The sequence below is a fragment of the Erigeron canadensis genome, chromosome 1, assembly GCF_010389155.1.
Source record: "Erigeron canadensis isolate Cc75 chromosome 1, C_canadensis_v1, whole genome shotgun sequence".
Classification (NCBI taxonomy): domain Eukaryota; kingdom Viridiplantae; phylum Streptophyta; class Magnoliopsida; order Asterales; family Asteraceae; genus Erigeron; species Erigeron canadensis.
The window spans coordinates 32,395,480-32,420,755 of NC_057761.1; the positions used below are offsets into that span (position 1 = coordinate 32,395,480).

Sequence of the window (25,276 nt, forward strand, 5' to 3'; positions counted from 1 at the left end):
TCACATCGCGCGGGTACAATACTGGTTAAATTTAAAAATTATCCTATATCACATGCTTTGGCAATGTTACCGGCCGACGCAATTAGAGGGCCATTTAGGCAAATCGGTTGCCTCATAATGGCACATCAATTGTCTCATTCTATTGATGCTCCTAGTACCGACATATTTGTTGTGCTCGTCAGCGATCCAATCTATTAACCAATAAGCAAATGATGGATAAAATTCGGATGTGTATAATTTTTTATTTTTTATGTGTATAAATGTGGGTAAATTGACGGGAACCTTTTATGTTCATGTATCTAGCTTTTTAAGACACACATAACCTCAAAAAGGATAATGTTAAAGTAATTCAACCATCACAACTTAATCATGTATTTAACAAGATTTGAACATGGGTTTCTCTTAAGAAGTGACGGCTGGTGGTCATCTATAGTTAAAACAATTAATTAAAGTGATGAAATCCATCGACAATGACATTTTAATCATGAGATATTTTAAAGTTAAAAGTAATTGGGAGGTCTTAACTTTTAGATTAATAGTAATTTAATGATCAATATTTGAAAGTTATTTTTAATTTTGACTATTGATTTTAATCAAATAGTAATATTTACTAACTTCACCGATAAATTTATTTTGAACTTAGAGAAATTTCCATTCAATTAATTATATATTAGTAAAAAATGCTAACATGACATCAACTGATAAGGTTACGTGACTCCATAGCTAGGGATTCTTCGTCTTCGTATCGAAATTGTTATACTAAGAAGTTATTGGTGAAATTAAAATTAAAATAGATAACGTTTTATCCATTCGATTTATCCTTGAATTCGAATAAATTAATACCATTATCAATTAGCATCCCTAATGTATACGTATCGTTAGTCGTGGTATGTCTTTGTCTAAAAGAGTCAACTCAAAACACTCTCATTTTTCCTATATAATGTCCACACGTTTGGCTTTATATCACACAACTAGAGCTTATAAGATCTTATCAATAACAACCCATCACGTACTTTCAATTCACTACTAGTCTCTAGTGATGGTGATGGCCAGCATTGGCGGCCGGTCACAAATGGGCAGCTTCGCTGTCCAAATTCTTAATGGCCGGTGGTTCATGGTGTTCGCCTCGTTCCTCATCATGTCAGCCGCTGGTGCCACCTATATGTTTGGTCTGTATTCGTCCGAGATCAAAAAATCTCTCGGATACGACCAAAGCACACTAAACTTGCTATCGTTCTTTAAAGACCTCGGTAGCAACGTTGGTGTGCTTTCGGGGCTTATTGCTGAAGTCACTCCACCGTGGTTCGTTCTCTCTATGGGATCCGTACTCAACTTTTTTGGGTATTTCATGATGTGGTTGGGTGTTACCAAAAGAATTGCTAAACCAACCGTTTGGCAAATGTGTTTGTACATTTGTATAGGTACGAGTTATTTACTTCTTACACTTTTTGGAAACAAAAAATCTTATGTCATTAACTACCTACGACTTTTGTGACCAAAATTATATATATGTGTTTTGTATCATGCATATGTTTTAATTTTGTGTAAGATTGACTACTCAAAACTTTCGGTTTTCATCTTGATTTTTTTCCAACCAAATGTTTTAAGCTTTACATATACATGGATTAGAAAAGGTTTTCAAATATTTTAGTTCTTTGTATATTTTTTGGTATATGTATGTATAATGGTATTGATATTGTACATATGGATATATATATATAGGTGCAAATTCACAATCGTTTGCGAACACGGGGGCATTAGTAACATGCGTTAAAAACTTCCCGGAAAGCCGAGGGGCAGTGCTAGGACTTCTCAAGGGATTTGTTGGCCTAAGTGGAGCCATCATCACACAAATTTACTTTGCAATATACGGTTCAGACGATAAAAGTTCAATCATTTTGTTCATAGGTTGGCTTCCTGCTGTTATATCCGTAGTGTTTGTGCGTACAATTCGTATCATGAAGCTAGTTCGACAATCAAACGAGATCAAAGTTTTGTACGATCTCTTATACATATCTCTCGGTCTGGCTGGATTCTTGATGATTATTATTATAGCCGAAAAAAGTGTCAAATTCCCTCGGCCTGAGTATGGTGGAAGCGCGGCTGTTGTTATTTTTCTTCTCTTTTTGCCCCTCGCGGTTGTTATAAGAGAAGAGTACAATATTAGAAAAAACAAAATTCAGTCGCTAAATGATCCATCGCCTATAAAAATAGTCACTAATAATCCACCTTCGACAAATACAATCATCGTGCCACCAGTGTCACCACCCAAGCAAGAAAAGCAACCGTCATGCTTCAAAACCGCATTCCAACCACCCGCAAGAGGCGAGGATTATACTATACTCCAAGCGTTGTTTTCCATCGATATGTTGATACTATTTTTAGCGACTATTTGTGGCGTTGGTGGTACTTTGACTGCTATTGACAATTTGGGCCAAATCGGCGAGTCTTTAGGGTATCCGACTCGAAGTATTAGCACATTCGTGTCACTAGTAAGTATATGGAATTATCTCGGGCGAGTAACAGCTGGATTCGGGTCAGAATACCTTCTAAAGAAGTATAAGTTCCCAAGGCCTCTTATGCTAACCCTAATCCTAATTCTATCTTGCCTTGGGCACATTTTGATAGCATTTGGTGTCCCGAATTCTCTCTATGTCGCTTCGGTTGTCATTGGCTTTTCTTTCGGAGCACAATGGCCATGTCTTTTCGCAATCATATCCGAGATTTTTGGGCTAAAGTACTACTCAACTTTGTACAACTTTGGGTCGGTGGCAAGCCCGATTGGATCATATATTTTGAACGTTAAGGTAGCCGGAAACTTGTACGATAGGGAAGCCGAAAGACAGATGAAGATTTTAGGGATTGAAAGAAAGGCGGGTGAAGATTTGAAGTGTAACGGAGTAGAGTGTTTTAAGGTTGCATTTCTTATTATAACTTGTGTCACTGTTTTTGGTGCATTTGTTTCGATAATTTTGGTGGTTAGGACTAGAAAATTTTATGCTGGTGACATTTATAAGAAGTTCCGAGATCAAGCCGCAAGGGCGGAGATAGAGACAGAGACCGAGATAACGGTGGTCGAAAACGGTACTGGTGGTGGCGGCAACCACAGCGGTAGCAAGGGAACTACTTGATTATGTTTGTATACATTTGTTTTATACAATGTAATGTAGGTATATTAGTATACTGAACATTTGAAGATACGAAGTTATAGCCAAGAAAATGCAATATTTGCAACTTAGTTTTTGTTTTTACAAGTAGAAAAGGCTATGGGTCCATTATGGAATTTGTAAACTTACTAGACAAAGTAAAAGAAAAAAAATTAACGTTTTTCTTGAACGTCGAGCTTATTTGAAGCTTTCTATATATGTGTCAAAGTTTTGTAAGGAATAAACAATGAATAATTCTAGATAATCCTAAATGATTATATACTATTTCCAGTTGAAATAGATTTGTATAAAATATTCACATACAGATAAATAGTTGGCTTTTCAACGTGTCTTAAATAATGTTTTATGTTCGTAGTAGCTATATCTAATTTTATATATCCAGCTGGTTCGGGGTAGGTGGACCAATGGTTTATCAACTTGTACGACTTTAGGACTGATGTGGTAAATCCAAAATTTTGAAAAACAATTAAAAATAAACCTTACATAGTTACATGTACATCAAAAGAGAGAAATACCATAAACAAGTAAACAACCATCTACTTGTTCGTGCGATCGTGCGGAAACAAGAATTCGGATTATGAATGACTTGTGGACTTTTGATGAGAGACAACATAAATGTAAGATTGAGCCAAATACTTAAAATTACATGGGCTTTTATTTTGAAAGTGGGCCTTTACTAATCCTAAAAATATATTGGACTGATAATTGGTTATAGCCGTGCCCAAAGAAACCGGTTTGAGCCGACCCGGTCCGACCAAACCGAAAATCGAACCCGGTCAAAACCAATTTTAACCAAATCAGTTCGGTTTCAAAGCCAACCCGGTGGTTCGAAACCGGTTCGGGGTTTCTAGGTTCAAATTGGTTTCAATACCGGTTTGAGAATCGCTTTCAAACCTATTCGGTCCGAAATATCATTTTCACTTAATTTCAAGTGTTTTTTGTGAAATAACTTGAAGTTTTTTGTGTTAATTCACTAGATATTATTCATTGGAAGTTGTCTTGGGTCCTAATCTCGAGTCATTAGCATCACGTGGCCGAAAAATGATATACGTAGTTAAAAAGTGACCTTTTAGCATTTTTAGTGATTTTTAGTGAGTTTTCACTTAATTTTAAGTGTTTTTTGTGAAATAATTTGGAGTTTTTTGTGTTAACTCACTAGATATTATTATTTGGAAGATATCTTGGGTCCTAGTCTCGAGTCATTAGCAAAAACGTGGCCGAAAGACGATTTACGTAGTTAAAAGTAATAGGTTCGGTTTTCGAATCGGTTTGGACCCGAACCGGTCCCAAACCTATCCAATCGGTTCGAAATGGGTTGGGTTTTCAAGCCTCCAAATCGGTTCTAAACTGGTTCGGGTTTGACCTCACACCGATTTGGGTCAACACCCCTCTAAACCGGTTTGGACCGGGTCGGGTCCGGCTTGGGTCGAAAACTGACTTTTGCCCATGGCTAATTGGTTGTAACTGTGTCTAGTTATCTATTAAACTCCATAATTTTAGTATTATTTTATATTTTAGTTTGCTTGCAAGAATATTAATAATTTATAGACTAGAATTTTCAAAGCTGAAGTTAATTAAATTTTATTGTGATCCATAATGGGGAAAAAAAGATTTAGTGGGATTGGTGATGATACTAATCATAGTAGATAATATAGACTATGACGAGTTTATCAATCAATCTGTTGTGAATATTGTTGGGAGAAGTTTATAAATCATTGGTTAGCTGCTATGATATGTATAATTTTGTAATGGTTTTCTATTAATTTGTTTGAACAATAAATTTTGTATTTAATGATATAAAATTTGTCGCTGAGAATAATTTATATAATTTAAATTGTTATGTTTAATCTAATAGCTTTTTTTTCGGACTTATCTTAGGTCAGCCCCAATATATATGTCATGAGAAACAAGAGGCGATACCATAAAAAATCTCAAAGAAGGTAAAATTAAAAAATTCATGAAGATAAATCTAAAAGGAAGCAAAATATTAAAAACTTTATAAAACTTTTTTTAATTTATGAAAAGTTTAAAAATACATGACAACTTTTAAATTTTAAGAAGGCATTGGACATTTGGACCCCTTGCACCACTGACGGGAAATGATGTCATTGGCACCATCTTATCATGAGATGGGGTCGTTGAAACTTGGCGTATATACAAAGGGGTACAACGTGATTAGGTGGGTATATATATATATTAGATGGCTCCTCGCGCGTTGCAATGGTAAAATAGATAATGTTTGAGGTGGAATGTGAAGCGGGGAAGGGGGAGACAAATTATGAGTTAGGGTTTTTGCTATGTGTTTTTATGTGAGGGGGACATAGTTACTGAAATTTTTGTAAGGATATTTTAGTCAGAATGTATAGAATGGAAATAGAAATATATTAAGATAAAGAGTAAATTAGACATATTGGGTTCTTAAAAATATAAAAAAAGGGGTGTCGGTTTATTATATACAGGATTATAGATATATATAAAATATTTGGATATGAGAAATAAAAGTGTTCATGGTTAAAAAAAGGTGCTTTTGAGGATATCTTTCAAGAAAAATAACTGTGAAAAATGAGTAAGAAATGTGTTATGATTGTAGGAAAATATAAATTTTCAAGACCACCTCGATATCCTGCATCATACACCATTTAGTTTAGGAAGGGGATTCTTTAAATTTATTCCAATTTGACTAGTTAAGTTAGAAAAATCAATCTGATTCAAGTTTATTCTTTAAAAACACTAAACATATAGATATGATACGATAATGTAAATGTGTAATGCATAAATATATATGAACAAAAAAAGTGACGTAAACAGAGGTGGATCCAGGATTTCGTCTAAATGGGGGCATAAAAACTTATTTGATGACTAGTAATAACAATGGGTCGGGTATGACCCGGGTTTAAGTAATTGTGGTCTTATGGACCTGTTTAAAAATCTTCGTTTCAACCTTAGACCCGGACTCGTCGAGTCCTATATTTTTTGGTAATTCTATTAAAATAATGAACTTAGATTTTACTCCTAAGGACGTCATATGTATCTAAAATATATATTAAAAAAAACCTTATTATTTATTTATCATAGTTTTAGATGAAAACAGCCATTAAGATTTTAGAAAAAAAATCTTAATTGGTTAAAAATATATATGCAACTAACTGTACTCCTTTCACAGAATTAATGATATATGTATCAAAAATGTAGAGCCTCTTATAAGATAGAACTAAAAATGTAAGACTATGGTGAAGTAGGACTACAAGAGTACAAGTCTACAAGTGTGTAGAAAGTATTATAAAATATTAAAATATGACAATCGATGTATTAGTGTTTCATCGCTTTTACTAGACATTATTTAATTAAATGAGGGCATTGAGAAAATAAGCTGGGGGCAATAGTGAAATTTGGCCGTATGTACCATAAATGCTTATGGTATTGGTATTAAAATTTTCAATGTTATCGGGGGCATTACCCCCATTGGTATTCAAGTGGATCCGCCCCTGGACGTAAATATCACCAAATTCACCATTCTATTTCTATTTCGTTATGTAAAATTAACCTCTCGTTCAAATGTAACCATTTCAAAAGAAAGAAATATTTATTATAAATAAAGTTTTAAAAAGTCATAAGTATGTAACTAAAAAAACTACAAATTCAATTTTCTGTTAAAAAGGAGTTAATTATAGTTATGTATTTCCCTCTTTTTCCCATTCTCCACAATCAATCTCATTATCACATTCAACTGAAAAACCTAATTAACAAATAATTTATAAAAATAATAGTTCTGCAGATGCTTTCTATTTTTGGATCTCCCCCTTTTCGGATCTCTTTCTTTTATTCCTTCATCAAGGTCCCATTTTTTAACCTTTCTTTCCATTTATATCTTTCAATTTTATTTTTTTTATTTTAATAAAAAAAAAACAAACAAACTGATCTTTATTACAAATTGCTTTAGGGTTTCATTTCCTTGATCCATTCCTGTCAAGAGCCTGCATATATATAGATACATATATAGATATAGATATATAGAAATATAGAGTGATTGGAATTTGGGAAATTTGTAAGTATGTTAAAGATTATTAAAGGGATGAAAAAGGGTTCGAAACCCGAAGTAATCGAACCGCCACCGGGACCTAACGGTCCATCTGATGTCACTGTAAACCATGCTTCGCGTTCGGCTAATCCAAACGCGAATGCTAACCCGACTGCAGCCCAGCTGACTAATGTGAAGTCGCTGGCTATTAGTCGAACGTCGCAGACGCAAAATAGTGTGATTGAGGTGACACCCATGGTGAAAGACGTACCGGTAAACGAACGACACGTTTTGTTTATCAAGAAAGTGAATATGTGTTCGGTGTCGTTTGATTTTTCTGATTCGTTGAAGAGGGTAGGAGAGAAAGAGATAAAAAGACAGAATTTACAAGAACTCGTGGATTTAGTGCAGACGGGGTCGAGTAAAATGAATGAGATTATGCAACAAGAAATGGTTAATATGATATCTGTTAATATATTCCGGGCTTTGCCTCCTGCTGCATTTGAAAATACGGGTGCTATTGATGGTGACCCTGAAGAAGATGACGTTTATTTGGAACCCTCTTGGCCACATTTGCAACTTGTTTATGAATTGCTTTTGAGATACGTGGTTTCGCCTGATACTGATACTAAAGTAGCTAAGAAGTTTATTGATCATTCGTTTGTGTTGAACTTGCTTGATTTGTTTGATTCAGAAGATCCACGAGAGAGGGAGTATTTGAAAACCATACTTCATCGAGTGTATGGTAAATTTATGGTACACCGGCCATTTATCAGGAAGGCGATAAATAATATCTTTTATAGGTTTATATTTGAAACCGAAAGGCATCCTGGGCTTGGTGAATTATTAGAGATTCATGGAAGTATAATAAATGGGTTTGCTGTCCCGATGAAAGAAGAGCATAAGTTGTTTCTTCTGCGGGCGCTTATACCACTGCACAAAGCTAACTTTATCAATTATTACCATCAACAGTTATCGTACTGTGTAACCCAATTTGTGGAAAAAGATTTCAAATTGGCCGATCTTGTTATTAGAGGGTTATTGAAATACTGGCCTGTTACTAATTGCACAAAGGAGATTCTTTTTCTTGGAGAGTTGGAAGAAGTTCTGGACGCAACACAACCTGCAGAGTTCCAACGTTGCATGGTTCCTCTATTTCGAAGGATTGGACGCTGCATTAATAGTCCCAATTTCCAGGTCTGTATATTACTGATATCCTACTTTTAGCTGACAGTTGGCTTTAGTTTTTTTGCAATAATTGCGTGTTGAGTTAAGAACGTTAATTTGTCCTTGGAAATTGTTATAAGGCGAAATTTCTTTTAAGTTTTAAGTGTTATATAACTATAGGACCCAATTGATATTCTATTTAGAACGAAGGAAATAGGAGAAATCTGCCTGACTTATAATCCCTATTTTAGAAAGATCAAATCATGGATATGATATGAGTTATTCTGTTACTCCATCATAATACTATTTCCATATGTTCTGACTTATTTGATTATGTTATTGTTAATGCCATAAGTGGGTCTAATCAATCTTTACTTGTTCTTTGCTTGATATTTGATTATGTTATTGTTAATGCCATATGTTCTGACTATTTTTTGACATTAAGTTCACCGCCTTATCGTTCTAGTGCAATTATTAATCTGTTCTTTTGTCACATACACACAAACACGAATCATTTCATATGTAATATTATAGGGGACACTTTTTCCTCGAATCCAACCATAGCTGTCCATAATTTGATCCTGTGTTACATTATGCTGGCACAACAATCCAGCAGGCAATCATTAGCTTCCTAATGCTTGTAATGCCTGTTCCAATTTAACCAAGAATTGGATGATCAATATTATACCCCAATATTGTTGTATTCTATATATAAAGGACCACATCCATCATCAGTCGACCCCCAAATGATAATGTTTTGTGATTATGTTTGAAGGGATGGATGAACTTGTTAAACAAGCCAGGAAATCAAGAAAGTGATTCAAATATAACACAATCCGTTTTGTGAAGAAAGAAAGATAGTGGGTACTGGTAGTTGTATATACTAAAGGAAAGTCTTTCTGCACTTTTTTACTCCCACTAAAGAATATTGAGATGCAAGATATTGAATTTAAAGTTACGAGTTTTTGTTCTCGTATATAGATACAGATCAATGACATTCGTTCTAAGACTCTAAGTAATGGACCAATGGCCTATATCCACAGCCGCACTAATGAGTCTGTTATTTACTTGAGTTGGGGTTTACGGTCACTTTAGGGACATATGAAGCAAAGAACCGGGCATATATGGTGACCAGTAGTTTTCCTTGCTGCCGACCTCGACCTGCTCATTGGTCTGTCGGGCTCCGCCATTGTGCCCATGTCCCCGGACTCCCGCACTCATAGCGTCTACATATGTTTGGGTGACAAGTGAGACTCCACACTCCACAGGCACAATTCCACACCTAATGCATTGTACATGATTGACAGCCTCTTAAGAGCTAGAAATTAACCATGATATATAGAGATATGAACCTCATATGTGCCAACTATAGTAAGTTTTAGTTGGATTTCTTTGGGTGAAGGAAGCTTGCATAATTGGAAACTTGATTTCTTTCCTAATTAGCCATCTAATCTGTCTGAATTAGCACACAGTTTATAGCTTTTGCAAGTTTATATCGATGTATAGAAATTTCACATTAGAACCATGTAATCAAAGATCGATGGTACATATGTAACTACTGTGTATACATGTGTGATACACACATGTACACACTCTTACAACATTGCAACAAATTACAGTTGAATCATATATTGACACATTAATAATCAAAATGTGCATCTATTAATGCACACATACATGCATATGATTTAAGATTTAATCCGTTATCCATGTAGTTGTGTACAATGGTAATGAATGCTAGAAAAGAGTTATAGAGTGTCAACATGCCATTATATATGACTTTGTATGCAACGTAAGGTTGCAAGAGTTTTCCCATGGAATGTAAAAAAAAAGGTTCATGTGTCATTATTTGATTACCAAAGGTACCATGAAGAATATTGTCAAAGAAAATAGTTCATGTGTCATTTCATAGCAAACTTTGTTTCCAAAGGAGTGTTGATTTCAATCTTTGGTGCAGGTTGCAGAACGGGCACTTTTCTTGTGGAACAACGAACATATTGTGGACTTGATTGGACAGAATCGTGAAGTCATATTACCCATCCTCTTTGAACCGTTGGAGAAGAACATTCAGGGTCATTGGAACCAGGCCATCAATGGATTAACTGGCAATGTCAGAAAAATGTTCATTGAAATGGATGCAGACCTCTTTGATGAGTGTAGTAAGCGGTTTTCTGAAAAACAAGCTATGGTCGATGAAATGCTAAAGCAACGTGAAACGGCTTGGAAAAAACTCGAGGAAATTGCATTAGAGGCAGGAGGAGACGATGAAGTTATGATTACTTGATAAAGCATTGAAGAACACTGAAAAGACTCCCACTTTACGTTTCCATGTTTACTCATTCTCCCATTGATTTTTTTGATTTAATCTCTTTGAAGTGTCGAAGTTTTTTAGGCCATCGACTTGCTACCTGGACTTCTTGCTCATTTCCGACATTCAAATGGGCAGAGGTACAAGATGATCTTCAGTCATTAGTCTACAGTCTCAGAGCATGACAATTGCTCTTTTTTTCTTCCATTTCTTCACATAGAGTAGTTATTATCTGTTGTTATGATTACTGTTATTTTGTTATTGGGTTAATAATAAGTTAAAGCTGTATGATGTTAACATCATAGGGAACAAGTTCTTAAACTTTCTTATACTGTGGTCAAATGAACCGCATATCATCTTTTTGGTTTGTGAATATGAATTGCATTAATATCTTGCTGGGTCCTAATTTGCTACCATACAGTTATTTACACTGAATTTGCCATTTCCTTTCTTAATAGTTACTTTAATGAAAATAGAGCACTGGAGGAATGGGCGTGTGCAATGATAATACAACTAGGGAGGACAGAAATATGTTGATTGATATCGAAGAATGTGCCAATGTTTGAATGCTTCCAGATCCACCTGAAAATCTTCTGCTGCCGGGACCACCACAATAAGGTATTATTCCAGGTCCACAACCTTGTAGCACCCCAGGTGGTGGTGATCCTGACCCGTACCCACCAGGATTCATCCCAGGATCACCATATTGTGTGTTCCCAGGAATACAACCGCCACCAGGTATGTTTTCATGTGCAAAACAACCTGGTGGCATGGTCCCATAAGTGTTGACACCTGGCAGTATTGTCCCCGGCGGGTAGCCATAGCCGCCACCATCAGGTGGTATGGTTCCTGGAGGAAAGTTAGGGTTACCACCATTAGGTTGACCATCTAGAGGTGGAGTAATCAGTGGAGGACCGTCACCAGGTGGAGGATTTTCACCTACATTGCTGCGTAACAATAATAAAACATTATTTTAAAAATCACATGGAATCTGAAGCTCTTATGGCCAAAAGGTACCGATACCGTAGAAAAAGTTAACCCGTTAATCACCTTGCAGGGCCTACAAGTACACCGGCATGCATAGTTAGTTGGTTTATGAGATAGGCAGACATTGGTGGAACACTGGAAGCCTTGGCATACTGAACACTAAACTCTGCACCCGAGGGCACAAAGAAAGCACCATTGACCATTAAGTCCCCTTCTGTCCTCCAGTTCCACCCCTTCCATTCATCCTCCTTTGCCTCCATTCGCTTTGTCACCTATGCATACACTTCTTGTAAGTAAGCATACATATATACATTTATACCGGTATAAAATGTGACAGTGTGACACCATACTCATAGTGGTTATGTACCTCTTTGTGAGAATTAGGCATGGCAACAAATCTGTTGCCCTGACTATTGATGGTGGGAGCAGCGCTTCCGCCAATAGCATACAACTGCCATTCAGTATAGTCATTGTTTACGACATGGAAATATCCATGCCGGCATCTTGGCATTCTCTCCACAAGCCCTTTCCCAAAGTGATTGAATGCTACAGTCACCTACACAAGCAATCACTATGTCTACTTGTAGTGTTCATATTTAGTATAAGCTTGATGTAATGCATTTTAACTTTTAAGAGGTTACCTGCATGCCGGCATCTGCCAAGTAGTCATCAGAATGACCCAATAACATGACCTTATCATGATCTGTAAAATATGAATTGGTAACTGTCACGGCTGTTGATCCTTCCGTGATATCCACCAGTCCGTCGGTACACCTGGCAAAAGAACAATGGTCAATCCACAAATTTCTTACCCCCCTGACCGTCAATCCATCACCGTCTGATTTGCCTCTGCCCACAACGTCTGTTGGACTCACCCGTATCTTAGCCTTTCCCGATGGTTCACAGTCGTGGATGTAGAGGCCATGAATGATGATGTTCCCCACATTCTCTATCACAATGCACCCTTTCCCGGTCACATGCACGATAGCTCCACGGCCATCAATGGTTTTTGAGCTGCTCACAATGAGCTCATTTTTCAGATTAATGTGCATGTCATTGGCAAATATGATCCATAGAGGTTCAGATTGTATGACAGCATGTCTTAGTGTTCCTGGAGATGGGTTTTCTGGATTACCATCAGATGAGTCTGTGACAACGTATATTTGGCCTCCTTTCCCACCCATTGCACCCTGACCAAATCCGATAGCACAGTCAGCAAGGCGTTGACGGTCATTGGCCCAGTTTGGGTCACATCTCCAGCAATCGTCAATCGGGTTTCCTGTCTGACAAGGAATTTGGTCTTTTGATCGAGTGAATATTGGCTGTGTTTCAAGTAATCTTCTTCTAGAGGTGATTGAAGCATTTATTTTCCTGTAAAGGGGGAACAAATGAAAACAGAGCAACTGGAAACAGAGTATTAAGACAAAAAGAAGGAAAAACATAAACTTTTTTTGAAATGCCAAGAAAAGAAAGAAACCCAGATTGTATAATCTCCCAATAAACATAATCCAGATGGGAAAGGTCTACATTTCAACAGTGATCCAACTGGGTCGGGCTAGGTGGGGGCAGACCTGCTAAAAATATATGTTTCTAAAAGTTCTTGAAAAACTAAATGTTACCCAGATGATAAAATCTACCAATGAGCACAACCCAGATTGCTCAATCCCACATTTTCTAAGATATCTTTCAAACATACACAAATGTTCACGGTTCGTCGAAAATGGAATAAGAACTCCATCAACCCATAACCTTTTGATTGACGAGCCATCTCGAATACCATTATGCCAAAGGCCCGTTGGTCTGGAACCCACATTTGGATGGTGAAAATATAAAAAGTACTATGTGTTTGGGTTTAAAGATCATATTAAAGCTAGCTAAGCATACCTTTGTAGTTGTAGAACAATGGCTTCAGGGTCAGGGTGTTGATGAGGGAGCAATGCTAGTGTCCTATTAAAAGTGAAAGATAGACAAATTAAAAGCATGTAGATGAAAAGATTAGAGCATGTCATTTCTTTCTGTTTGAGGATTGAAGTTTCATATGGTAAGAAACTAAGAATGCTTGTTTATATAAAAATGTGAAAAGAAAAAAAAAGGCAACGTTTAAGTTAATTTAAAATTATTAAGACACAAATATTGGGTTTCATAGGTTAGGGTTTATCCAAGGGGTTTTTGAATAATTGAATTACAAGCAAAGTAAAGATATTTGTAGCATGAGAAGTTGATTAAGACAAATTTCTTTCTCCATGCATTTTTCATCATAGTTATTATTATTAACATTCTTATCTTGTTACTTAATCATTTTGAGAAAGGAAAATAGATACGAATGGGAACATCATTATTATTATTATGTGAATGTAAGGTGAGAATCTCTTTCATCTCCTACTATACCTTATTGTTATCTATCCCATATCTTACATTCTTGTTCTTATTCTTACTACTCACCATTATTTTTATTTATGTGACAATGAAAATTGGGGTTTAATATGTCAGGAAATTATTTCACCCATCCCAATAAAAGTTTTAACTTATCCTTGAAATATATTATTATTATGCACATACAAGTGTAGTTGTGTACATATACATACATGTATGTATGCATGTATAAATATATACTCATATAAATATATGTACATGTTTTTTGCATACATACATACATACATTACAATGAGCAACGAGATAGGAGATAGAAAGATGCAAGTATTTTAGCAACATAAAAATGTATACATCATACATATATGTTACATCAGGGTATTTATGCTCAAAGTTATACGCCTTTTTATCTAATCTAGATTAATTAGGACATCACTATATATCATGTATATTCCATCTCTAGTCTCCTTATACTTCATTCCCAGTGAGTCCGCAAGCAAAATAATAATTCTAGATGTATACAAAAAGGTTATCTCGTCACCCCTAGCACGATTCACCATTTGAATAACGTATCTTGAGATTTTTAGGTGAATATGATATGGTTAATGGTTATATTGCCTTCTATGTTTTCCCGGTATATCCTATGTACATTTCCTACCATTTTTCTAACAACCTTCAAGATATTTATTCAGAAAAGTGCTCGAATCTATGACCTCTTGTAAGAAAACATGACGCTTAACCACTTAAACCACTTCGATATATAGTGGTTTGAATAATTAGTACGAGTATATTGTATTTGGTTATAAAAGAATAATTAAAATGTAAATAATGTACGTGAAAGTATTAGTTAATTAAATCCTTTTAAGATTTCCTTTAAAGTTCTAATTTGTGGATTTTGGCGGCTATGGATCAAAGATTCTTTGCGGTAATTGAAGTATGTCTCTTGTTCAAATATTCCCTTTTATTATTAATTTTATATATTTTAATGTTATGTTATGGAGGGAAATCAGTTAGAAAAGCAAATAGATCAAAATAAAAGGTTTAAAAAGCAGCGTTTTTTATGAAACAATCCAAGTTGATACCAACTTTTTGACAAAGTACCCCTAAATTATGGCTCTTTCAAGGGAGACATTATTTTTGACTTTGTGTAAAAGTAAAACAAAATGATAGAGACTGGCGTTTTTTATGAAACATATTCATTGTAATCTTATACATGTGTAAATGTTTTAGATAAAATAAAACAAATATATTAAAATAAAAGAATAGGTGTTTCATTGAAAATTATCATGTATTATGAAAATTATCGTGAATCAATTGCTTTGTGAATCTTCGTGCATCAATTTAATCATGATGTCAAAATCTTGTGTTATTTGTTTTATTTTAATACTTATTTTAAAATACTCAGCCCCTATGTATATAATATATAAAGATAATTATTCTGATTGTTATAAATATTTGTTGAGCAATATATTAATGTAATGTAATATATGTAAACCATAAAAGTATTTTTTGGCAATAAAATACTAGTGAAGAAGTGATTATTATCTGCAATGAACACGTAATATTAGAAAAGCATAACATACATGATATATGTTTCTTAAAAGACAGTTTTAAAAGTGCAAAATTTATCTGGAAAATGCAAAAGCAAACACCAAACACCCATTGTTCACAATACTCATGTTACCAAAAATAGCTTAGAAAATTTTATGAAGATAATAATATTAAAAAAGTATTATCTCATCTTTATTTCTATATAGAATAGACTATCTTTTCTTTTTAATTCAAATTTTAAAATGACCATTTTAGCTATCTTCTTTATTCACTAATTTAAATATTTTCAACTAATATAACTATAACACACTTATTGAAATAACATAGTTACATCGATTCTCCAACTCCTATATAGCTACACTAATTCCCTTTACATCGCTTAACTTTACCCTCACCACCAAACTACTACCGTCGTCATCCATCACCTAATATACCTATAACACGTAATATGATTCGGTCTTTAGAAAAAGCGGGTTTTCTTTGAGGGGTTCTATTTAGATTTTCAAAGCTCGCTTCATTATGATCCGATCTTTAGAAAAAGCAGGTTTTATTTGGGGGGTCTTATTTAGATTTGTGTAGTAGTGCTAGTAACATATAACAACAATGCAATTATTTAAAAACTAGTGGGTTTATAAAGCCACACTGCGGGTTTCGACTATCGTGTTTACGTGCACAATTACATTCAAATGTTTACGATATAAAATAAAAAGACTAAGCCGACTGACAGAGAACTATATATATACATCCACGTTTGTTATATCAAACATAAGTAAATATGATAATCCCGTTTAAAAGTTTGCATATTAAACACATATGTTTTATTTAATTTTAAAAAAAAAAACAGACTGATAGGCATCAGCGCTAGAAAAACCAAAAAGGGTTGCGACATGGTAAAATCCGAAAAGTAATACGGGTGAGACGTAAAAAATGATTGTAAAAAGAACTCATAAAAAGCAATAAAATAACCTTGTTTAAAACTTTGTCATATTACATACATTATTTTTTTTAAAAAAAAATCTAAAAAATAAAGCAAATAGAACCATTCAAAAATATGAATTAGTTAAATCAAAAATAAAAGATAGACGAGATCTAAAAGAACCTTAATAAAAACAATATGATAAACCGCTAAAAAATTTGACATATTAAATATATACGTTTTATCATTTAAAAAAAATAAACAAGCAAACAGATGCGTAGTCACTTGTCAGGCTGCTTTACTGTTCATCGTTCCATTTTTCTTGATAGAGATATAATTTGAACTTTAACTCAATAACGAAAACGACCAAAACTCCAAAAGTATTCAAAATTCAAATCTTTAAAACTCATTTATTTATCGGAAATGCTAAATACAGCCCTAATGGCTGTATTTAATGTGCATAAAAAAACTTGTATCTTCCATATTAAAAGTCCGCCCCCTGCTTTTCATGGTAAATGTACAAACAATTTATGCACCTTAAACACAGCCCTAAAAGCTGTATTTAGCAAACCCCTTTAATTATTATATTTAGTAGTATCATAATACAGACATGGCTCATTAATCTCCACTTATGAAAAATTTATTCGATCACTTAAAGTAAACACAAGCTCATGGAAGGAACTTTTAGAAAAAAGCTCCAACCCCTTTCTATTAAAATTACCAATACACTCCCAAAAGTTCATCATGTCGTATTATTCAACAGTGGAAGACTTGAAGTTACAGGCATAAGTCTTACTTTTGAGTTCCCTGCACTACAATAATTTACATTGCAATTTTTTTCATTTGAAGATCTTTTATTAATACCTTTTTCTTTTTGAAAAGCCAAGGCATACATTCAATTAAAAACAATTGTCGAACATAAAAGTTCTATGGTATCATAAATTTGATAATCGAGAAGGTAATTTTAGGGTTGTCAATCTCGACCCAACCCGAAACCCAACCCGAAAAAAATCAGGTCAGGGTTGTGAAATCTCGACTCGTCAACCCGCCAACCCGCTAACCTGATTTATTTCGGGTTGACCCATTGGGTTAACAGGTCGACCCGCCACCCTGATAAAAATTTAAATTTATATAACTTTTTTAATAGGTCGACCCACCAACCCATTTGACCCGCCAATCCATGATTCATTTGACCTGAAATTTACCCACCAACCCGTCAACCCACTAACCCACGACCCATATGACCTTTTTGACTTAAAATCAACCCGTCAACCCATCAACCCATTTGATCCGTTAACCCGAAACTCGACCAATCAACCTGCCAAGCCAAATTTAGTGGGTTGGGTTCGAGTTGACAGGTCATGGGTAAGGATTGAAATTTCTGACCTGAATTTTTTTAGTGGGTTGAGTTAGAGTAAGAGATTTTTGATCCGCCAACCCAAACCCGTTAACCTGAATCCATTAACAGCCAAAGTAAAGATAACCCATTTTTTCTTGTAACGTACAAAAATCTAAATATTTGGATTATCTAGAATACCTTTTATTCATTCTTTTTCTTCCCATATGTAATGGGGGCATAATGATGTACATAAGAAAAGTCCCTACCAAAACAAGTAGCGTAGTTTAAATGCATTCTTCAAATAAATGGTGATCATGTCTTTCATTTTTTTTATTAACAATTTGTAGATGGTAAAAAAAATTTTTTTATCAATCTTGTTTGTTTTCTATATTATTTCTTAAACAAAAAACCTTCTATGCCTATTAATGTAATTATACATCTTTTAGCCACAACTTATAGTTAGTCTGCCAAACATATTTATACAATTAAAAGCTTTAGTTTTACAGGTCCAGCCTTCAACTTCAGCCCTTAATTCTAGTTACAGCCCTTAATTCTAGCATCAGCCTTTAACTCTCGCCACTTTTGCCAAAGACCTTTATAAAAAACAAACAAACTAACACTAAAAATATTAAATGATTACGTATATCATCAAATTATGGTTATAAGGTATGATAACTTTTGTCATCAAATTAATGCAAATAAAATATTAAATAATAACGTTTGTCATCAAATTTGGGTAATAAGGTATGATAACGTTTGTCATCAAATTAATGCAAATAAAATACAAAATAATAACGTTTGTCATCACATTAAGTTATGCTTTTTTTTCTCCAAATCAAATGCACCGAATAATTCTTTAATTTGTTTATACTCATGATGTGTTAGGGGCCGTTCTTTTTTTAGTCATTAAGTGCTAAATGTTTTTTTCAGTTATTAAGTGTTGAATGTATTAAGTAACTGAATGTATAAATAATGATTGAATATATATTAAGTAAAAAATAGGTCATTGACGGTTATTTTTATTTATTAAGTAAAAACAAAACATAAAATGCTTCATATGTCGTAGTAGATTAAGAATAAGCTTTAATTTTGGAAAAAATAAAATAAAAATAATCACCGATATAGACTCGACCTTTCATATTTTTTGTTACTTTGGTCACCCACCTTTTATTTTTGTTAGAATGAGATGCAACTTTTCACTTTTTTACCATTTTAGTCACTCAACTTTTATTTTGTTAAAATGGGACGTAACCTTTGGATATGTTTTTACATTAATTACTCACATTATAAAAAATTGTTGAAAAATGGTATTAAAGTATAATTGAACACCAACATGTAATTAGGTAACCTATTAAATGTCCATCTTAGCTTTCATGTAGCTTGTCATGTCACTTAAAACAATTATTTTTGTCATCAAAACTTAAGATGACACATCAAAACCTTATTAAATCCATCCATACCCATTTACCGTTTCTATTTTTAACCTAAAACTTCTTTGTAACTAAAGGAATCGAAAACCTTTTAAATATCTTTGTATATAAAGTCATTGTTGTTGTTTATATAATAATTGTTTAATTTTAATTAATGAATAAATGGTTTATGATGAGTATTACTTTGATATCATATATGTATCTTTTGGTATGCATCATATATATTTTTATATATAATTTTTATGAATCTAATGATTAAAGTTAAAACTAAAACTAAAATAGGTATTGATTTTATGTCAAAGAGAATAGACAATGGGGTAAATATTAATTATCATTTTAATAAAAATAAAAGTTGGGTAACTAAAATTTTAAAAAAGTGAAAAGTTGCATCCTATTTTAACAAAAATAAGGTGAGTGCTTATAGTGGAAAAAAAATTTGAAAGGTTACACCCTATTTTAGTAAAAATAAAAGATGGGTGACTAAAATGACAAAAAAAAAAAATTGAAAGGTTAGGTCTATATGAGTTATTTTTCCTCTTTTATTTTAATAAATGATTAATCATCCTAATTTATTAGCCTGAAAATCTTCTTAATTTATTGGACGGTGACATGTGAAAAAGGATAAGATTAAGAAAAAAATTAAAATGGAATCCACTTATCAAATTTATATAGTTTTAGGAAGATTAATCATTTTTTTTAAACATATATCAGTCAAAGGAAATGATAGATCTTTCTAAAAATTAACTTAAAAATCCTTTTAAAACTTTAAAATTGTGACATTTGAATTTCATTAATTTTCTTTTTTAATTTTATCCGTTGAGTCTATTTGTTTTTATCTTAGGAAGATTTGCATACGGTAAATCACTCCGGGCCTGGGTTAAAAGCCTAAAAACCGACCCACACGCCATTTCAAAATTACGAGTTCCGACAATTTTCCCTCGTCTATTCTCTTCTCCGTGAGAAATAATGAAAGATATACATATAATAATATTCATTTTGATTTGATTTGATACTTAAAAATTAGGGCGCATTATTATATGTAAATAATGGAGCACTTCTCTTTTCATCATCCAAAGATGGACGTTTTTGTTGCAGGTATCTCAATTTTGCCCTAATTTTTCTCCAATTTTAATCCGCTTATTAATTCATTTTTAACAAAATTGAAACACCAATAGCTGATCCTATACTTATTTATTTGTTTCGTCTACATATATATATATATATATATATATATGGTTTTCATATTGAATTATGATGATTAATACTGTAAAGCAGTGATAGTTGTAGCTGTGTTACAGGTGAATTGATAATATATAAGCTCGAATTCAAGGTTTTTTTTAACCGTATGTCGGCATTTTAGGTTTTTAGTAACTGCTTGTGTTAAGTCTGAAATTTATTTGATATGTAAATTTGCCTACACAACTATTCAATCGGTTTGATGGCAAGACCTATAATATTATGTTGTTGAACGGTTTGATGTCGAGAGAGATAAAAATGAGATCATGTTTGACAATTTCATACTTTGATATCGAGAGAGAGATAAGTAATATTATGTGGTTGAACTGTTTGATATCGAGAGAGGTATCGATAATAATGTTGAATTTTTGGCTGCGAAGATATGGAACTCTAGTCTTTATTTTTGCGTTATTCACATTTACAACCTCTAGGATTGTTCCTGCACCATACTGCGTTGATGGATAGTTGTAGGTATTTTAAGAATAAATAGTTCGTTTGCAATGAAAAGGAAAGGACAGTCATTTAGTAGTATTTTGTTTGTCATTATGAAAGTTAATCTTGAGAGTTGAGACCCAAGATAGGGTATAAGAATTGCCAAAGGATTATAAATAAAGATTTCACCTTATATGTTTATAGTTTACAGAGATTGTATTCTGTTTGTGTTAATTATGATGTCTTGGGCTGAAATATAGATAGGACAAAGGCGTCGGGAGTTGCAAAGGGTAAACCGAGGATTGCAGTGAGGAAAACCCTTGCTGATATTAGCAATATTCCTCAGAGAGTTACTGCTTCGAGTGAAGTTAACAAGCCACGGCAAAGTTCAGACGCTACAAGACAGATTATCGAGCAACTTCAAAAGGTACATCTTTTTAGTTGGTGACATTACGCAGTTTTAATCTGCATCTTAAAGCTAAAACATGTCACAGTTTTGTTAACATGATTCAAGTAAATATCATTTTTTTTTTTTTGATATATAATATAGATAGATAGATATGCTCACTCAGTAATTGAAGTTGCTCATGTATGTTATCCAGGAAAATGCAGGACTTCTGAAGCTTTTGGCAGATAAAAAGTATCCATTGATTTTCTTTTACATTTCATGCTGCTATGAGAATCCCAAAACTTAAATTGCTCCTTATAAGTTAAATAATGTTTTTGCAGTAAACTCATTGAATTGAGTGGAGCCGAGGTGCAAAAAATGAGGGCTACTTTGCAGATAGTGAAACAACAGAATTTGCAACTTGCTCAGTCAAACAGCCAGATTCAAGCAGTTAGTTTACTTGGCATAGTTAATGCTTGATATACTATTGAAGCATGCATTTGAATATGACTAATATGTGTTAATATTTCATTTTATGTTGCAGGAACTAAATTTAGTCAGGGAAATGGTAGGTAGTCCAGGAAGATGCTAGGCGTTTTGTCCTTCTCTTTGACTTCTAAGTTCTTACACTGGTCATATTCATACCCCATGGTTTTCTTGTTTCATCTAGCAAAAATCTCTAAAGCATGAGCTTGGTTGCAAAAGTGCCTTGATTATTGCAAAAAATCTCGAGCTGGAGGTCAGTTTATTGTTATCTTCTTCATCGGTAGCACACTTGCTGACTTGCATGCCCCTTGGTATATATTTCTCTATTTAATGCCTGTTTTTTGAATGTATGTTATCTCAGGGAAATGCGAAAACCAACATGTGTCAAATAAATGAAAATGTTGTAAGTACATAAACCTCGATAGTATTATAGCTTTGTTCAAAATTTGTTTGTTCAAGTTTTGTCTGCTACAATATAGGATGAAAATTTATGTTTCCATCTTGTAGACTGGTAATGTAACTGAGCCAGAGGAGAAAGAAGTGATCCAAGTAGCAGAAAGTGACAATGACAGCAGTAGAACGCAGAAATCTAAAAGTCAGTCTTATTGATATGTTCTGGTTTCATTTTCTTATAGCGCTAACTGCATAAAAAAAGAAACAAAGCTTAGCCAAATTTATATGCTAGCTGCTAGCTAACTAAATTTGTTTAGGCTAGACAAACGACCAACAATTTAAAATTTGATTTAAAGTACCTTACTTTCAAATGTTTTCAATGAAGGTACTCTAAGTTGGTTTAATTTGATGATGTACTGTTAACTTTGATCCTTTTGACTTTGTATTTTCTTTCATACCTTTTGTTAATTGGTGCCTGGAAAGTGGTTAACTTCGAAAATTAACTTAATCGGAAAATTTGATAGTGTGATGGTTTTCTAGGGGTAAACAATGTTGGCTACTTGAAACAAAAATTTGACGAGCACCTTTTTATGCAACTTACACCACTTGCATTCTAAAAATGGGTAAAATCTTCTCATGTTGATTTTAGGTTTAGTCCCTTCTGTTGAAAAGATACAAGATACTGATGTCACTAAAGCGAGAAGGTATTTGCATACTCGTCATTAAGGAGCCATTTCTACACAGTCCGGATATTGAGGTTTTCTTTGCAGGATCCAAACTAGAAGGCAATCTGCTAGGTTTAAGCTTAATGAACCCAAACCTACTGAATTAGCCATTAAGATAGAGAATGAAGATGGCTGTCCACCATGTTCATTACCGGATGATGATAACATGAAAGTAAATGATTCTAACTCAGTACCTTCATCATCTAAGAAGGAAAATATAGAAGGTAACCTTACTTTCAAAGATTCTGACTGATCTATCCTGGTCAATAAGAAGGAAAATATGGTTAACATTACCAAATGACGATATTCACTTTTTTTTCTCATTCGCTGTTAAATGGAACTTGGAAATTGGTTAACTTAGATATTTACTTAAATCGAAACTTTTATAGTTTTATGCTTAAAAAAAGTTAGCTACTTGGAGTTGAAATTTTAAGAGTTCCTATTTATGCAAATTGAAAATTCTAAAAATGGGTATACTCTTCTCATATTAATTTCAGGTTTAGTCCCTTTTGTTGACAAGATTCAAGATAATGATGTCGCTAAAGCGAGAAGGTATGTGCAAACTCATCATTAAAGAGTCATTTCTACAAGATCTGGTTATTAAAATTTTGTTTACAGGATCCAAACTAGAAGGAATTTTGCAAGGTCTGAGCTTGATGAACCAAAACCTACTGAAATCGCCATTAGGATAGAGAATGTTGAGGATCTTCCACCATGTCCGTTACCTGATGACGATAATATGGTGAATCATTTGAATTCAGTGCCTTCATCATCTAAAAAGGAAGTTACAGAAGGCGATTCTCTTGAAGACAACAAACCTCAAGAACTTAGAAAGCCATCTTTTTCAAGGCCCGTTCGTGAAGCAAGAAGGAAAGTTCAGTCTTACAAAGAAGTCAATCTAGTTGTGAAAATGCGAAGAGAGTGAGCATTCTTTAAACTTGTTTTTACATAAGATGATCAGGCTTGGAATTGACCTGCAACAGTTTCAAACCCCTTTTATATCTGACAGTATATATGGGTTGTGGAGTGGTCAGAAACCGGGTTCCTTATTTAACATGTCTGATGATAACTAGCTGATCAGAATTATTGAAGATATAATGATATAGATTGCTAAAGCTTTGTTTGACTCTACAGTTTTTGTCATCCATTATATGTAGGGATCTGAGCTGCTCATCTGAATTGTAACTGAATTTTAGGTCTTAGGGTGTGTTTGTCAATCATGTATTCAATCATCTTTGACAACTTGATGTAAGAACACTATTCACAAAAATACTATTTTATTGATAATCAAATTCGAATTACAACAAGATTACAAAGTTATTAAGAAGTAAATAACAAATACAAGAATCAAAGTACAGAAAAGAAAGAAAAGAAGAAGGCAAAATGAACTGAGGATATGGTTAAACCAAGGTTCCTTAAAACTGATTTCAGACCACCCAAGTAAACCCGTCAGTTTCCTAGGGTACAACAGCCAAAGCAGGTTGTACTGTCGGAGTTAATCACAACCCCGAATTATATTTTCAAGAACAGCTCTAAGTGTTGTTTAATCTGATCAAAAAAACTTGATCATTTTATTAGAGGAACTAATGAAGTGGAAAACACATGTTAGCTTGCATGGTTAACTAACATGTGTCACACTTAGCATGTAGCAAGTGTAGAACCAGGTGTTAAACCAAGAATAATCCACTCCACTGATGTAAGCCATGATTGAGCCGAACTGAACTAGTCAAAAACAAAGGCGGCTCTAAAGCGGCGATGCAAGCGTGCTAGGTGCACCACTAAAACGCCTCATCGCCTCCTTGCCCACTTGGGGTGTAGCCCCTTATAAGGAATTATAATTCCTCCAACACTCCTCCTCATAAACACACTTAATATTTATACCTCTTCCAATGTAGTACAAACTCACATTATTTAAATACTCTTTCAACTTATTTTTAATCATATCTATTAACTTGAATAATTTATGTTTTAATCATATCTATTATGTGTGTTTTCTTAAAATTTCATGCTTTTTCATTAGAGATGTCAATCGATAAACTTTCGATGAATTTTTAAATCCGAGAGCGGAGCCCTGCGGCTAAGACATTCGGTTATCATACTCTATGACTTGACTTATTACTTCCACCATCTCACCGCCGCAACGCGCTGACACTATATAAATAGATCATGGTGATTCATCTTGGAATCACTCAACAAACTTCCAAGCCAACGATGTTCATTTATATGTTATCTCTAACTTCTTGTGCAAAATAGTACTCGTATTCTAATACAACGATGTGTTTCGACCAATAATAATATATTTTTTTGTAGGTTGTTAAAGCCTAAATTTACCGTTAAAGAAAAAAATGTAAAAGAAGTTGATA

At 33.8% G+C, this 25,276-nt stretch overlaps 4 protein-coding genes across 4 annotated transcripts; 3 read left to right on the forward strand and 1 right to left on the reverse strand.

Moving 5' to 3' along the window:
• The first annotated feature begins 982 nt into the window (after positions 1-982).
• LOC122584659 lies at positions 983-3,336 on the forward strand. The gene is made up of 2 exons (XM_043756704.1): positions 983-1,421; positions 1,723-3,336. Exons 1-2 carry the CDS (start codon positions 1,040-1,042, stop codon positions 3,129-3,131), a joined length of 1,791 nt encoding a protein of 596 aa, XP_043612639.1. The 5' UTR covers positions 983-1,039; the 3' UTR covers positions 3,132-3,336.
• Positions 3,337-7,096: 3,760 nt separating this feature from the next.
• LOC122585406 (serine/threonine protein phosphatase 2A 57 kDa regulatory subunit B' beta isoform-like) lies at positions 7,097-11,050 on the forward strand. Its single transcript, XM_043757540.1, has 2 exons — positions 7,097-8,382; positions 10,310-11,050. Exons 1-2 carry the CDS (start codon positions 7,219-7,221, stop codon positions 10,634-10,636), a joined length of 1,491 nt encoding a protein of 496 aa, XP_043613475.1. The 5' UTR covers positions 7,097-7,218; the 3' UTR covers positions 10,637-11,050.
• A 73-nt stretch (positions 11,051-11,123) lies between these two features.
• LOC122590077 (probable pectate lyase 18) lies at positions 11,124-13,656 on the reverse strand. The gene is made up of 5 exons (XM_043762413.1): positions 13,532-13,656; positions 12,289-13,018; positions 12,015-12,203; positions 11,711-11,919; positions 11,124-11,607 (listed from the first exon to the last, which is right to left on the reverse strand). Exons 1-5 carry the CDS (start codon positions 13,654-13,656, stop codon positions 11,124-11,126), a joined length of 1,737 nt encoding a protein of 578 aa, XP_043618348.1.
• Positions 13,657-20,199: 6,543 nt separating this feature from the next.
• Positions 20,200-24,205, forward strand: LOC122584721 (SHUGOSHIN 2-like). The gene is made up of 12 exons (XM_043756803.1): positions 20,200-20,348; positions 21,182-21,348; positions 21,524-21,561; positions 21,651-21,759; positions 21,854-21,877; positions 21,980-22,048; positions 22,157-22,198; positions 22,303-22,390; positions 22,838-22,892; positions 22,959-23,137; positions 23,411-23,465; positions 23,532-24,205. The coding sequence occupies exons 1-12, from the start codon at positions 20,300-20,302 to the stop codon at positions 23,836-23,838; spliced, it is 1,182 nt and encodes a 393-aa protein (XP_043612738.1). The 5' UTR covers positions 20,200-20,299; the 3' UTR covers positions 23,839-24,205.
• Positions 24,206-25,276: the final 1,071 nt, after the last annotated feature.